The 15,540-nt window shown below is 53.2% G+C and overlaps 1 protein-coding gene and 1 long non-coding RNA gene across 3 annotated transcripts; one reads left to right on the top strand and one right to left on the bottom strand.

Annotated features, from left to right (window-relative positions):
- The first annotated feature begins 221 nt into the window (after window positions 1-221).
- On the top strand, window positions 222-14,463 carry THEMIS2 (thymocyte selection associated family member 2). Of its 2 annotated transcripts, none has more exons than XM_030323864.1 (6): window positions 222-504; window positions 2,662-2,802; window positions 5,305-5,715; window positions 9,973-11,039; window positions 13,248-13,404; window positions 13,724-13,810. In XM_030323864.1, exons 1-6 carry the CDS (start codon window positions 411-413, stop codon window positions 13,771-13,773), a joined length of 1,920 nt encoding a protein of 639 aa, XP_030179724.1. In that variant the 5' UTR covers window positions 222-410; the 3' UTR covers window positions 13,774-13,810. The 2 variants fall into 2 exon arrangements, with proteins under 2 accessions (XP_030179724.1, XP_030179723.1); XM_030323863.1 differs by lacking the exon at window positions 13,724-13,810 and adding an exon at window positions 13,832-14,463 and having other exon boundaries at window positions 224-504.
- On the bottom strand, window positions 7,695-12,017 carry LOC115519968. The gene is made up of 2 exons (XR_003970646.1): window positions 11,591-12,017; window positions 7,695-9,203 (listed from the first exon to the last, which is right to left on the bottom strand). It is a non-coding gene; the product is annotated as an uncharacterized LOC115519968 (long non-coding RNA).
- Window positions 14,464-15,540: the final 1,077 nt, after the last annotated feature.

The following is a 15,540-nucleotide window of genomic DNA, read 5'->3' on the forward strand; positions in this document are numbered from 1 at the left end:
AACTGCAGCAGGCCGGCCACATTTCCTCCTTCTAACTGGGAGGGCGGCGCGGGTGGGGGGGGCGGGGGCGTCGGGGGCTTCTCCGTCTTCATCATATCCCCCCTCCCCCCTCCACCGTGGGATACATCACAGACAACGGGGCGGGGGAATGGGGAAGCGGGGCGTGGGAAGCAGCTGTCCTTTAGTCGGAGCCTCCAGGTGTCAGGCCTGATCTGCACTTTCGACGTCGCGCCCCCAGTGTGAGAGGCAGGAACGCAGGCCACTGCAGGGGTGAGGAGGCCGAGGCCCGCGGAGGGCTCCGGCCGGGTCCCCACGCCCCGCGGCCGAGCGGCTCCGCCCACAGGGGCCAGGCAGGGGGCAGGGCAGGGCTGCAGGGCCACTCAGGAGGCGTCCAGCGAGCCGCGAGGACCATGGAGCCGGTGTCCCTGCAGGACTTCGTTTGCGCCCTGGACCCCGCCTCCCTCCCGCGTGTGCTGCGAGTCTGCTCGGGGGTCTACTTCCAGGGTGAGTGAGGGGCCGGCACCCCTCCGGCCCCCGCCCCCGCCGCTGCTCGGCTCTCGCTGGGTGTGGGGCAGGGGCGCCGCCCGGGGCGGCAGAAACCCGGGAAACCCAGCCACGCTGCCACTGCCCAAGTCCAAGTGTACCCAACCTCTCCGGGCCTCGGTTTTTGCTTTCGTGGAACGGGGGGGCGCTGACTGCCCCGCAGGTTGATGAGAAGTCACCGGCCTTACACACTCGGGTGGGTGGAACCGAGCCAGGCGGGGGGGGGGGGGGGGTGGAACCGCGGTGCGCACCGGCGGAGGTCTGGCGGTGGGGAAGCCGAAAGTCGGGGCTCGAACCGGGTCAGGCCTCCCGCGCACCCTCCCACTCCCCCTCGACGCCCGTCTATGCGCCTCCGTTCAGTCCGTCCAGCCCACCTTGGCCCTCGGCTTTGCAGCCTGATCTGATCAGCAATTCAGTTCTCGGCTTGAATGGCTGCTCCCCCCCTCCCCCCCCGCCCCGGCAGCCTCCCCCGCTCTCTGCTCCTCGCGGAACTTGCACACGTGCCCACCTGGTTCCCAGGGATGGGTGCACCGCGGGGGCTCAGTCACTAGTGACAGCCGAAGGAGCGAGAGGGGCGGGGTTGATTGGCGGCGGAGGGGAGAGGCAGCTGCTCCGAGGTGGTGGGGGGAGCCACGGGCAGAGTGGGGGCAGCGGAGGTGCAGGGAGAGGGAACTTGGAGACTGGTTGGGGGGGGGGTCCTTCCTTAGAAAGCAAACTAGTGCAAGGGTGCCTGGCCACATCTGTTCCCTCTTTCTGATCCCCTGCGCGGCACAGCAGCTCCCAGTGAAGTGTTCCGAGGCCACCCCGGGGGAGGGCAGCACCCGCCGCCACACCCTGGTCCCCTTGGGAATCTGGCCGATGCGGGTTCAGACGCCGACTGGCCTCCTCTGGGGGCTCCCTGCCGGCGCCTCCCGCTGTTTGCGCTCCTCCCGATGTCCCCTGACCACGGGCGTGTCGCAAAGCCTGTTTCCTCATCCTGCCCGACCCGGGCGCGGGAAGTGGCGGAAGTCCGGGTGACAGAAGAACCAGGGAGGAGGCCAGGTGGCGGGAGGAAAAAAAAAAAAAAAGCTGTTTTTTAATGTTTGTTTATTTTTGAGAGACAGAGCGTGAGTGGGGGGGGGGGGGGCAGAGAGAGAGGGAGACACAGAATCCTCCGAAGCAGGCTCCAGGCTCCCAGCTGTCAACACAGAGCCCTACAGGGGCGGAAGAACTCACAGACAGGGAGATCATGACTTGAGCCAAAGTCCGCTGCTCAACCAACCCAGCCACCCAGGTGCCCACGAAGGGCAGGGAGGGGGGTGGGGGGAGAAGCAGGGCTCATCTGAAGTGCGGCTTGTGTTTTCACTGAGGCGGGATTCAAAGTCACAAATGGTGAGATCGTGACCTGAGTCAAAGTCAGATGCTTAACCTACTGAGCCACCCAGACACCCGTAAACTTTTTTTTTAATGTTGATTTATTTGAGAGAGTTGGGGGGGGTGGGCGGAGCGCAGAGGATTCCAAGCAGGTTGCACACTGACAGCAGAGAGTCTGATGCGGGGCTTGAACTCATGGGCCGTGAAATCACGACCTAAGTTGAAATGGGCCGCTTAACCACTGAGCCACCTAGGCACCCCTCTCCTGTGCTTCCTTTAAAAACAACTCATCTGAAGAAGAAAGCACCAGTGTGGCTGTTAGCGGTGTGTGTGTGTGTGACCTCCAGGCAGTCACTGAACTTCTGGGGTCTGACTTTGTAGCTGTACCGTCGGGAATTAGGACTTCCTGGGTTAGTTCCTTGCTCAAGACTTCAACACGTGCTTAGAGGCTGGGCCTGTGCCCGAGATGGATCAGTCCTGCCTTGCCTGTGAGCTCAGTTTAGGAGGCATGGGGAGGTGGAGAAGGCCAGAGAAGAGTGCCGCGGAGGGGTGCACCCAGCACTAAAAGAAGGCAAAGGTAGGGCTCGTGCTGCCTGAGTACCGCCGAAGCAGTGGCCCTTCGGTAGGGAAAGACAGGGAAGGCCGCCCCGGGCAGCTGGAACATGTACAGACCTGTGGCGGAGCAGAGCCTGTTGGAGAACAGGGCACAACCCAGCCAGCACTGGGCCCTTACTGCACCGGGACACTGAGTCAGTTTCTCCACAGGCTCCATCTACGAGATCTCTGGGAATGAGTGCTGCCTCTCCACAGGGGACCTGATCAAGGTCACCCAGGTTTGCCTCCAGAGGGTGGTCTGCGAGAACCCAGGAACCGGCCAGACCATTGAAATCGCCCCCACCTTCCGTGGTAAGGCAGCTCTCCGCCACCCCCCTTCCACCCCCAGGGCACTGGCCCCTCCGGGCACACCCGTGGGCTCACCGACCCCAGCTTGCAGTCCTGCCTCTCTAGTTTGGCACATGTGCTCCCACATCCTCCACTACCCTGCCCCGAGGCCTGGGATGTCCTCCAAGTGGTCCCACAATGCCCTTAGCCCGGCGTGGCTGCATCCTCTCCACACCCATCTCTCTGATCACATCTGCCTCTCGGCTGGGACTTTCTTTGTTCCAGGTCTTTGTCCATGTGCTTGTCCCTGTGTTGGCTCATTCACTCACCAGACATTTACTGACACTTGTGTGCCATGCCCTGTGCTAGGGGCTGGGGCGTGGGGCGCTGGATGGACCGAGTGTAGCCTTCTGCAGCCTGGAGCTTCCAGGATGGCTGTGAGAGGAGGGGGACAGTGGAACCAGTTCACAGAGGGCTCCTGGCAGAAGTAGCCTGCCTCAGGGGTCTGTGCAGGCTTCCTGGAGGAGGTGGCTCCCGAGTTGGAGGAAGGATCCCCGGAAGGAGTAACTATAGGGGGTAGCAAGTGTGTATCTGGTTACTACGTAGCCTGGTTGCTGCAGGAGGCATGTGGCACAGTGGACCACGGCCGGACCGGATGCTGAAACTAACAGCCTGGATGGGAATCCCATCTCTGCTGGCAAATAGCTGTGGTCTTGGCCAGTTCTTGGGACCTCTCTGTGCCTCAGCTTACTCCTCTCTAACAGGGCAATCAGACTTGACGTGAGGATTCAGAGTTGCCATGCAGGAAGTACTCAGCACAGGGCGTGGCCCAGAGCTGTACCTTAACACATATTACTATATATGTATGTGTATATATATATTTTCCTGAACCATGAGAGTGAAATACAGGCATGATAACCCTTTACATCTAAATATTACTGGGTGGGAGAGAGGGGAAAGTGGGTGATGGGCATGGAGGAGGGCACCTGTTGGGATGAGCACTGGGTGTTGTATGGAAACCAATTTGACAATAAATTTCATATTAAAAAAATAAAAAAATATATTACTCCTAATATTTACTGATATTACTCCTAAGTACAAGGACATTTGTTCACAAAACTATAGTTCAATGATCAAATTCAATAAATTTAATATTGATATAATACTACTGTCTAACCTACTCTATTCAAATTTCACCAAAAGCCCCTAATGTCCTTTATAGTGTTTCCCCTTGATCCAGAAGCCAAACACAGATCACATACTGATTTATTTAAAAAATATTTTTTTAAGTGTTTATTTTTGAGAGAGAGAAAGAGACACAGAGTGTGAGCAGGGGAGGGACAGAGAAAGAGGGAGACACAGAATCTGAAGCAGGCTCCAGGCTCTGAGCGGTCAGCACAGAGCCCAGCGCAGGGCTCGAACTCATGAGCTGTGAGCTGAAGTCGGACGCTTAATAGACTGAGCCACCCAGGAGTCCCACATACTGATTTCTTAATCTCCTTCAGGCTGGAACAATTTTTCTTCTTCTTCTTCTTCTTCTTCTTCTTCTTCTTCTTCTTCTTCTTCTTTTTGAATATTTATTTTTGAGAGTGAGAGAGTGAGTGAGCAGGGGAGGGGCAAAGAGAGAGAGGGGGACTGAGGTTCCGAAACAGGCTCTGTGCTGACAGCAGACAGCCTGATGCAGGGCTTGAACTCACGAACTGGAGATCGTGACCTGAACCAAAGTCAGACACAACCGATTGAGCCACCCAGATGCCCTCAGGCTGGAACAATTCTTCAGCGTCTATCTCGACATCGACAGTTTTGAAGAGTCTGGATCGGTACCTATGCAGAATGTCCTGCAGTCCGGGTTTGTGTGATGTTGCACTGATTCAATTTGTGTTGGGTGTTTTAGGCAGGAAAACTCTGGAAATGATGTTATGTCTGGATGTGGGGTGTTTTAGGCCGGTCCGGTGGCAGGAGAGTGGATGGGGTCCGGGGAAGGAGTAGATGGGGAAAGACAGTCGGGTCACTAGAATTGGCAGACAAGATGTGAGGTGAAGAAGGGTGGTCAGAGGTCGTTTGGCCAGTAGCTCCTGGGTTTCTACTTTGGGAGAGAGGGACAGTGTCACTGCTGCAGCATGGGGTGACAGGTGGTGGATGTAGGGGACTGGAGCAGTGGTGAGGAATATGGAAGCAAAGTTGGCAAAGTTAGAGGCAGGTGCGATTCAGGAGGTGGACAATTGTGGCCGTTGTCCTTGTCTTTTGAGAAACACATTCCTGTTCTGTCTCTGGTGCCAATCCCTCCGAGTTCTTGCCTGTCTGTGTAAGAAGGAACTGTCCCCATCTCTACCCTTCACTGTCCCTTCATACATGGCCAGTTGCTGCCTCTTGTCCCTCGCCCTGCAGCCTGGATGTCCAGATGCTTGGTGCTTGTGTTCAGGGGACTCTGACTGGGTTCTCTGGGGCAGACCGGGGCCTGGTGTGTGTGGCCCTGCGCCCATCAAAGGCCTGTCCCACCTTGACACCCTCTGCTGTGCCCCACAGGCCACTTCAGCCCCCTCACCGGCCCCCAGAGCTACGGAACCCTGAACGAGCTGCTGTCTGCTGCAACCCAGCACTCCAAGAAGCTGCCCATTTGCTTCATGTCGACCCACAGAATCACCACAGAGGCCAGGGTGGTGCCTGAGGACCAGCCCCTCCTGCTTGAGGCTGTGGAAATATACCACGGGGCCAACTGCGCCCGCTGTGTGCTAGACACTGAAGCCCAGCAGTTCGTTCTGCACCTGCCCCTGTCCCAGAAGGGGCCCTTCTGGGAATGGGAGCCCGGTGCCCCTCGGCCCCTGCTCCAGGCTCTGCAGGACGCAGCCCTGAAGGACCTCCTCTTCACCTGCCCCACCCTCCCCTGGCACTCCCTGATCCTGAGGCCCCAGTATGAGGTCCAAGCCATCATGCACAGTGAGTTGCCCGGGCAGCTGGGGAGAGGCCTGGTGGGGCGAGAGACGGGGCCCTGGGAAGCTGCTGAGCTGGGACGTGCCCCACCTCCCTGATCCCTGTGGTTGGCTAGGGATTTCCCCAGGTGGCTTGCCCAGAACATACAATATAAAAGGATGAAGATTCCCAAACAGTGGGAAGTTAGGTGTAAAAGGAGACAGGAAGATGAAGGAAATTCAGAGTGAGGTCCCACTCTTCTTACTTTTATAAAATTCGGCAAAAGTTGGACTGTGAGCTTGCCAGCAACTAGGACGAAGCAACAGTGTTACAGAGTGAAACCTGGACCATTTGTTCAGGAGACGCAGATTTTCCTGCCACTGGGGAGAATAGGATTGTTCCTGAAGGCCCTTCTGTCCCGGAGATAAGGGCACTGGGTGAATCCCCAGCTGTTTCATAGGCTATTTTGCAGGACAGGCTGGAGGCAGGTGCAGCGCGGGGCTGGTCAAGCAGAGGCAGAACCTGGCCAGGTCTGGCAGAGCGGAGGCCGAGCTGGAGCAGAGGGGGAAGGCGTGCCCTGGGGCCTCTTCCCTGGAAGACAGAGTCTGAGGTTACCTGGGGAGCAGTTGGTCAGGGTTGCTGGTGCACTGCAGAGCCAAGTGGGGATTCTTTATTTTGATTTTTTAAAAATCTTTGAAAACTACTTTATTAGGGGAGAATGTACAACATACATATACGAGGAGGGGGTAATGTAACAAACCTCCTTGACCCCGTCACCTGACGTCACAACTATCAACTTATGACCCATTTCTCCCATTTCATCTCTCTCCACCACACACCTGATTATTTCAAAACAAACCCCATGAGTTCTATTTCTTTTTTTTAAATCTTAATTTTTTTTTCATGTTTATTTACTTATTTTGCGAGAGAGAGAGAGAGAGACAGAGCACAAGCAGGGAAGGGACAGAGAATCCTTAGTAGGCTCTGCGTGTTGTCAGCGCAAAGCCAACATGGGGCTTGATCTCAAGACCCCGGAAATCATGACCTGAGCCGCTTAACCGACTGAGCTACCCAGGCGCCCCTCCTATCATTTTTGTATAAATACTTCAGTGTGTCTCTTTTATTTTTTTTATTTTTATATATTTTTACATTTATTTATTTTTTTATTTTATTAAAAAAAATTTTTTTATATTGTTTTTATTTATTTTTGAGACAGAGAGAGACAGAGCATGAGCAGGGGAGAGGCAGAGAAAGAGAGGGAGACACAGAATCGGAAGCAGGCTCCAGGCTCCAAGCTGTCAGCACAGAGCCCGATGCGGGGCTTGAACTCATGGACCGCGAGATCATGACCTGAGCCGAAGTCGGACGCCCAACCGACTGAGCCACCCAGGCGCCCCTTAAGTTTATTTTTGACAGAGAGAGAGCATGAGTGGGGGAGGGGCACAGAGAGGGAGACAGAACCTGAAGCAGGCTCCAGGCTCTGAGCTGTCAGCACAGAGCCCGAGGTGGGGCTCAACTCACGGACCGGACCGCGAGATGATGACCGGAGCTGAAGTCAGACGCTCAACCGACTGAGCCACCCAGGCACCCCCCGTGTGTCTCTTTTAAAAATAATTTTTTTAAACAAATAATACCAGGGGCGCCTGGGTGGCGCAGTCGGTTAAGCGTCCGACTTCAGCCAGGTCACGATCTCGCGGTCCGTGAGTTCGAGCCCCGCGTCGGGCTCTGGGCTGATGGCTCAGAGCCTGGAGCCTGTTTCCGATTCTGTGTCTCTCTCTCTCTGCCCCTCCCCCGTTCATGCTCTGTCTCTCTCTGTCCCAAAAATGGATAAACGTTGAAAAAAAAAAAAAATTTAAAAAAAATAAAAAAATAAAAAAATAAACAAATAATACCATCATCACACTAAAAAAGTTCACAATAACTCCTAATACCACTACTTGGTGTTTGAATTTCCTCTACTATCTCATATATATATATATATATATATATATATATATATATATATATTTTTTTTTTTTTTTTTTTTTTTTTTTTACAATTTCATCACAACAGGATCCAGAGAAGATTCGCAACCTTGCTGTTGATTGTTAGCTCTTTTAAATCTCTATTAATCTGTAGGGTCACCTTTCTTATTTTTCTTATAATTTATCTGTTGACAGGAGTAAGCCCTTTGTCCTGTAGCGTCGCTCACATTTTAGATTTTGTTGCCAGGATCCTCGTGATGGTGCCAGGATGCTTCTCTGTCTCCTGTATTTCCTGTCGTGTTGAGCCGTTGGCCGCCCCCAGGTTCGATGGCCTGCCGGGAGGCCTCATGGCACTTGACATATAGTTGTACTCGCAGCCATGGTCTATTATGGTGAAAGGACACAGAGTCCTGTCCCGGTGGAGTCACACAGGACACGCTGAAGCCTTTCAGCACTGAATTGTGACGACACATGTACGGAACTGTCTACCAGGGAAGGTCATCAGACTCGAGGCCCAAGGTTTTTATCGGGGGCTGGTCACGTAGGTACCCCCTGCTCAGCGCGTACCAAAATTCTAGACTTCCAGATAGAAAACAGATGCTCAGCATAACAGGTTGTACAGTCTGAGGACAGGAAACCACCCTCACCAGTTAGAGGATGGTGCGAACACTTGCTAAATAAACCATGTTCCCAGACGCCAGCCAACGACCAACGTTGCAGGCAGGCTTTTCTAGGGATAGAAGCCTCAGGCCAGCTGTTGGCTCTTTTCTGCACAGCTGTAAACAGGCACTTAGAGGCTTGACCAGACACAGGAGGCAGGTTCTCATTGCTGTGGGGCAAGGAGTCCCCACCTGGCTCTGTGTCACCAACCAAAGTTGCACCACCGACCTTGCCGTGTGATGTAGGTCAAATACAACAGAGGGGCCAGCGTTTGTGTTGTGAGTGGCTGCCGCCGATGCCTGCCTAGGTCCATGACTTCCTGAGGAACTGCAATACTGATCTTAATCCTACTGTTCCTTCTTCATCTATTAGGAAACTGCTAGAAAGAGCTCCCACCCAACTCTTCAGTTAGTTTGTGCAATAGAGGCATTGTGTTTATGTACGTCGAGGTCCCAGGGCACCATTCTACCTCTGCCCTGGCCTACCTGGCCACGTTCTGCCTGTTTGACCAGCCCTGCTCTCCACGCCGCCTCCAGCCTGCATGGAGAACAATCTAAGAAATGGCCTATACTTTGTTTACTAGTTTGTAAAATGAGCTGGCTCCCTAGCATTCTTCAAGGATGATTATTCAGGTGTTTTGTCTTGTTTTGTTTTGAAGTCATCATTATGAACTCACGGACGAAAATGTTCAGGGTTCCAACCCCTTGGAATTATTCACGGATGCTCGCATTATCTCGGCTTTGGCCCGCGAGAGCCTTTGTAGTTTGGCTCCTGGATCCTTTTGACACACACCTGCATCGTCTCAAATTGGTTTTTCTTGCTTTCTCGTATAAGATGCTCCGGACTCTTGCACATTTCCTCTCCAGGAAGTTCTCTCTTTCCCAGGGAGCCCTGGAATATTGTGGGAAATGACAGTAAATTAGCTCGACTGGCACAGAGCAAAAAAACTCCCGACACCGTGACCTGAGGCAAGTCACCGCCTAAGCTTCAGTGTCACCGTCTGGAAGACGAGAATATTCCCTCCTCCGTCTTCCACGCGGTGCGGCTCAGACACAGGGGATGAGCCAGTTTCCCGACTCTTAGAGGGCACCCCTTGAGTTTGTAAACCTGGTGCTCATCAATGCCCAGGGAGTAAACAAGTTGCCAAGGTCATTAACTGGCATTTAAACTTTAAAAAATGCAATTAAAATTTAAAAAGTGGCTGAACTCATTGGCTATTCGATGCTACTAATGAATTATCAAATAATTATCATCTAGATGTGGTAGTGGCATGGTGGTTTCTAGCTTTACCTCTTCTTTTGGAGATACACACTGGAAGGTCATAGATGACATGATGTGATTATTCTGATTCAAAATAATCTAGTGGAGGGGAATAGATAGGGTGTGAATGAAAGAAGATGGGCTGTGAATTAAATATTGATGCCGGGCGATGGGGGGTTCACTATACTATTCTACTTTTACAAATGTGTAAAAATTTCTATGATAGCTTTTGAAAAGAGATTGAAAGAAAAGAGTGAGCAAGGAATCGAATGCCACGGGGAAATGCTGGCAGAAAAGAACAGGAAAGAGGTCAGCCAGCCCAGACATTTTGCTGGGGGTGGAGGGGCACCACTGGGCTGGTGTGTGAAGCACCCCTGAGCTGAAATTGCCCTTTCCACAGTGCGCAGAACCACTGTCAAGATCCCCTCCACCCTGGAGGTCGACGTGGAAGACGTCACGGCCTCCTCTCAACACATCCACTTCATCCAACCACTGCTGCTGAGTGAGGCCCTGGCCCAGGGGGGGCCCTTCCCTCTGACCACAGAGATCCTGGAAGTTCCAGAGGGGCCCCCTATCTTCCTCAGCCCGTGGGTAGCGTCCCTACAGAAAGGCCAGAGGCTCTGCATCCATGGCCTGGCCTCACCGCCCTGGCGGGTCCTGGTCTCGACTAAGGGCCGGAAGGCGCCCAGACACTTCATGGTCTCTGGGGCTTACCAGGGCAAGCTGCGGCGGCGGCCAAGAGAGTTCCTCACGGCCTATGACCTCCTGAGCGCTCTCCGGCCAGGCCAGCCGCTCAGGGTAGTGGCCACAAAGGACTATGAGGGCGATGGGGTAGAGAGCCCTGGGTTCACTTCCCTGGCTGTGGGTGACAGGCTGGAGGTATTGAGGTCTGGCCAGGCCCACGGCGCTGAAGGCAGAGACATAGATGTCTTGGTGTGTCAACGGCTGAGCGACCAGGCTGGGGAGGAGGAGGAAGACTACGAACAGGTAGATGAAGACCAGATTCTGCTGCCCCTCTACTGCTCCAGTAGCTTCGTGGAGGAGATGAATGACGGCCGGCGCTACAGCCTGGAAGATCTGACTACCCAGTTTTCACTGCCCTGTGAAGTCAAGGTGGTAGTCAAGGACAGCAGCCACCCTGCTGACCCTCTGCCCTCCTTCCCGGGCCTGCGGCTGGAGGAGAAAATCATGGAACCCTTCTTGGTGGTCAGCCTTGACTCCAACCCTGCGATGTGCTTTGAGATCCCTCCCCGGTGGCTGGACCTGACTGTTGTGGAGGCTAAGGGCCGGCCGGGCCGGCCAGCCAGGCCTCTTCCTATAGCCACAGTGCAGGAGCTGGCAGATGCCTTCTACTATAGCCTTCGGAGGTTACCAGCCTTTGAGAGCCAACTCCCACCACCAAGACCCCCCAAAAGTGAGGGCCTCCGCGGGCAGAAGAAACAAACCAGCAAGGGAAAAGGCAGCCAGGTACCGATATACCAATATACCAAGGAGGGGGGCACCTGTCGGGATCATTGCAGGTCTTGCCATGTTTGTCCAGCATCACGTTTCTTTCAACTGTACAGAACTTGCAGTTCATATATACACTTACACGTTTTGTGGCTATTATTCGATCCTGACAATCCGATGCTGGTGGGATTATCCGTATTCGGCAGGTTAAGAAATTGAGGACTCAGAGACCCCGAGACTTGCCCAAAGTCCCAGTTAAAAAGTGGGAGGGCTAAACTGGAGCAGGAGCGTCCTGCCGCCAGGTTCACTGTGCTTCCCCTGCCGTCCCCTGGTCAGGCGTCATCATCCACCACCTAAGCGGTGTCAGCAACCTTTCCCACCCCTCCCCACAGCTGTCAGAATGGCCCCCCCACGCCCTTCCCCGGTCACCGACGGGCCTCTGCCCCTTCTCTGCTGAAACCTTCAGTGGTTCCCTATTTCCAGAGGGTAATGCCAACCCCTTAACATGGCATCCACGGTCCTTTATAAGCTGATTTCAACCTCGCCTTCCCAGGTCCATCTTCTCCCACCTTCTCTGGTCCACGCTCAGGCACAGAGAAATTCCTGAGGCTTCTTCAGTAGGCCAGGATTCCGGCCTTAGCACTTTACTATTCCAGTCCTTTGGCTGGGAAATGTCCTTCCTCCTTTCGGTGGGCAAGGCTCAGCTCAGACTTCCTCTGGCAGCGACAGCCTTCCCTCTTCTGTATTCATACTGCGGGCTGTACACAGCGTGGGTGGGCGGGACCACACCTAGTTTTCCCCTGGTTGGGAGAGGTCTGTGAGGGCTGGGACCTCACCCGCCGCCAGGCAGGCAGGCACTGCCAGTAAGTGTTGAACTGATCCAAACGGAATCACAACAATGGGGAAGAACCAGGCACGGAAGCAGAAAGACCAAGTTTATGGCTCCGTTTACTCTGTGGCTTGCACTCCTTCTCTGAGTATCCATGTTCTCACCAGGGAACCTGAGATACTATCACTCACAATGCTGGCTTCACAGCGGCTACCTGCCGGGTGGCTACTCGGTGGCAGACGCCGTATTGCGTGTGACCCCAGATAGCTCTCATGACATCCCTCTGAGATGGGCACTGACCCCTCTTTCTACAGTTGAGAAGACAAGAGAGAGAGAGATAAAGTAGTTGACCTGAGATCACAACTTAGCAAATGGCAGGATGGGGTTTGACACTGGGTCTGGCCACCCAGCCCGAGCACCTAACTACGGTGCTGTGCTGATAACCGATGATCTATATCAAAAGCACTTTATAGAGTGTAATAAGGTTACTGTCTTGGGACCTGGGGAGACTCCTATTTCGTACCGTGAGGGTAAGTGGTGGAGTAGCAGAGGAAGTTAGATGAATTCTGAGCAGTTTCGGCCCAAGAGGCTTGCATCTGTAGGGGAGGGAGGAGGGCAGTGGTTTTCTGATGGAACAAAGAATGGGCTGGGGGGTCTGAAACACAGGCCTTGCTGACAGTGCTGGAAACCCCGCAGTACAAAGAACTGAGACCTCAGTCCCAGCCTTCGCCCCTGTTGGAAGCGACTTTGGGCCCGGTCCCTGCTCCCTGCCTTTGATCCTGCAACTTTTCTTTTCCGAGCATCAGTATACCCCACTGCTGATGAGGGGCCCTATACTGTTTGCTCTCCAAAGCACAGTGTGGTGGGAGGAGCACCAGCTTTAGAAGCCACGGACATGGTTCTGGGTCTGAACCTTGGCTCAGCTTGCGATCCTGAGGTCTGACCTGGTACACTCTCTCTGAGCCTGTTTCCCTCATGTGTTCATGGGGAATTCAAACAGCTATTCAGAGGGTCACCTGAGGATAAATGAGCAGGTATGCATATGGCATAAGGTAGGAGTCCCACAAAAGCCCTCTTCCTTCTGGGACCGCTCTCAGCTCTGGCACCTGTCCTGAGATTTTGTGCTTGTCCCCCCCCGCCCCCCACCCTTCAGCAGCAGATATGAATCCTCTCTGTGGAGACACTCGGCGCACCCTATCTCTAGCCCCCAACCCTTCATCTCTCATCCTGGCCTGTCTCCTCTGCCTAAGAACAGTTCAGATATGCTAGCAGCAAAGACGCTTGGGGTCCCAAGAAGCCCTACCCTGAAAAGGAAGTCGAAGGGAGCAGAGGAAGTGACATTTGAAGGGAATTACATGTCATGGACCCTGCTGACTTCTGCTTTTTCTCCCACTTAGTCTTCTCAAGTCTTAGAACTGCAGCAATGCCCCCGGCTCCTCAAACCCAGGATGAAGACACTGCCACAGAGTGCCAAGAACAGCTCAGATACATACAGCAAGGTTTCTGCCCACAAGAAGGGCCTCAGGGCCACTAAGTCCAACACGAAGGCTCCAGGTGAGTCCCTGCCAGCTCCTGCTCAGCCGAGTCCTTGCTTCTCCCCTCCCTACTCTGCTCCTCTGCTGCTGCTCTCACCTCTGCTGGTGTTGGCCTTCCCTGCTCCTGAGCAGGCCTTTCCGCAGTCCCAGCCGGACAGACAGGCTTCTAAGGGGTGGGCTGAGGCTGGGGGGGGGGGGGTCTCTACTGTCCCCCTCTCAGGGGCTCAAGTCCTGGCAAGGAAAATGAGTTCATCCTCAAACATACTACCCTCCCCAAGGCATGCAGGGGGAATATTTACACAGCATTCAGAAAGAATAAATTGTAGTTTCTGGTCTAGCAAGGACCTCAGAGCATCCACACCAACTCCTTCCCTGTCCGGTGCCCTAAAAAGGGGAAGGAACCCGCTTAAGGCCAAAGATCGTCACTGACTTGAACTCTTCTGCAGATGATGACGAACATGATTATGAAGAAGTACTTGAACAATTTTGGAATACCCTGTAGATGCCGGAGGAGCCCTGCTTCTTAACTGCTGCTTCTCAGGGAATCTGAGATACCAGCCAACCATTACAAGACGGTGGACGGGATCTCACTGAAATCAGACTACGGACGGCAAAGGACTCTGGGGGCCTGATCTGTAAAGGGATGGACATTGTACCAGCTTCCGTCCGGTTCTAGGCTCCTGGCACCTTGCACTCCCTCAGCCTCAGAGTTTTGGTACCCAGAGGAGCCAACTGGGTTCTACTCAATCCTGAGTCCCCAGCACCAGTCGTCTCACTGGTTGGTGCAGAAAGTAATCAGAGAACACCAAACTGGGCGGCGGTGGCACAGTGTTTCCTGCCTCTTGGTAAAGGGGACTCAATCCTGACCACACCGCACCAAGAGCCTTTTGTTATGTTTGCCACCCCCTCGTTGTTGGCCCACTCCTTCTCCTCTTCCCCCACCCAACTCTAAGCCCCCGAGAGACCAGGACCCTCTCATCTCTGCAGTACACAGCACATGAGAGCTGCAGGGGACTATCCAAGATTTTTTTCACTCGAAAACCATTGAATAAAAATGACATCTGGGCTTCTGGAAAAATGGTTAACAGGTATCATTTAGTTAAGTCGTGTGCCAGACCCTTTATAAACATGATCTAAATCCTTAACTCTCTAAGATAGACACCGGCCCGATTTTAAAGATCAGAATACAAGTTTGAGTGGTCAGGTGCTTTAGGAAGCAGACTAGTCATGAGCTGAGTTAGGATCCCAGCTCACCACCTATCAGCCGTGACTATGAGCAAGTTATTTTAACCTCCCTAAGCTTCAGTTTCTTCATATGTAAAATGAAACTAATAGTTTTCTACCTCACAAAATTGTTTTTTTTAATTTTTTAACGTTTATTTATTTTTGAGACAGAGAGAGGGAGCACAAACAGGGGAGGGTCAGAGAAAGAGGAAGACACAGAATCTGAAACAGGCTCCAGGCTCTGAGCTGTCAGCACAGAGCCTGACGTGGGGCTCGAACTCACGGACCGCGAGATCATGACCTGAGCCGAAGTCGGACGCTTAACCGACTGAGCCACCCAGGCGCCCCAATTGTTTTAAGGATTAAATGAAGTAATCTTGGTAAAGTTTTTTGTTTTTTTTTTTTAAAGTTTATTTGAGAGAGAGAATCCCAAGCAGGGCTCAAACCCATGAACCGTGAGATCATGACCTCGGCCAAAATCAAGAGTTGGTTGCTTAACTGACTGAGCGAGCTGGGTGCCCCTTGGTAAAGTATTTAGTGCAGTGCCTGGGACATAATAAATACTCAGTAAGAATGTTAATTATCCTTATTGTTGACCCAGATCACATAACTGTACCTGTCTCTAAAACCTATGTTCTTTTTTTAAATGTTTATTTATTTTGAGAGAGAGAGAGAGAGAGAGAGAGAGAATGCATGAGCAGAAGAGGGACAGAGAGAATCCAAGCAGGCTCCATGCTGTCAGTACAGGCCCTGATGCAGGGCTCAGATTCACAAACCATGAGATCATGACCTGAGCCAAAACCAAGAGTCAGATGATTAACCAACTGAGCCATCCAGGCGCCCCTCTAAAACCTATGTTCTTTCCCTGTTCCCACTGTCCCCTAATCACAGAATTCATCTCAGTGTTTGAAATATACTAAGCTCTTAGACT

The sequence above is a fragment of the Lynx canadensis genome, chromosome C1 (genome assembly GCF_007474595.2).
Source record: "Lynx canadensis isolate LIC74 chromosome C1, mLynCan4.pri.v2, whole genome shotgun sequence".
Taxonomy (NCBI): Eukaryota; Metazoa; Chordata; class Mammalia; order Carnivora; family Felidae; genus Lynx; species Lynx canadensis.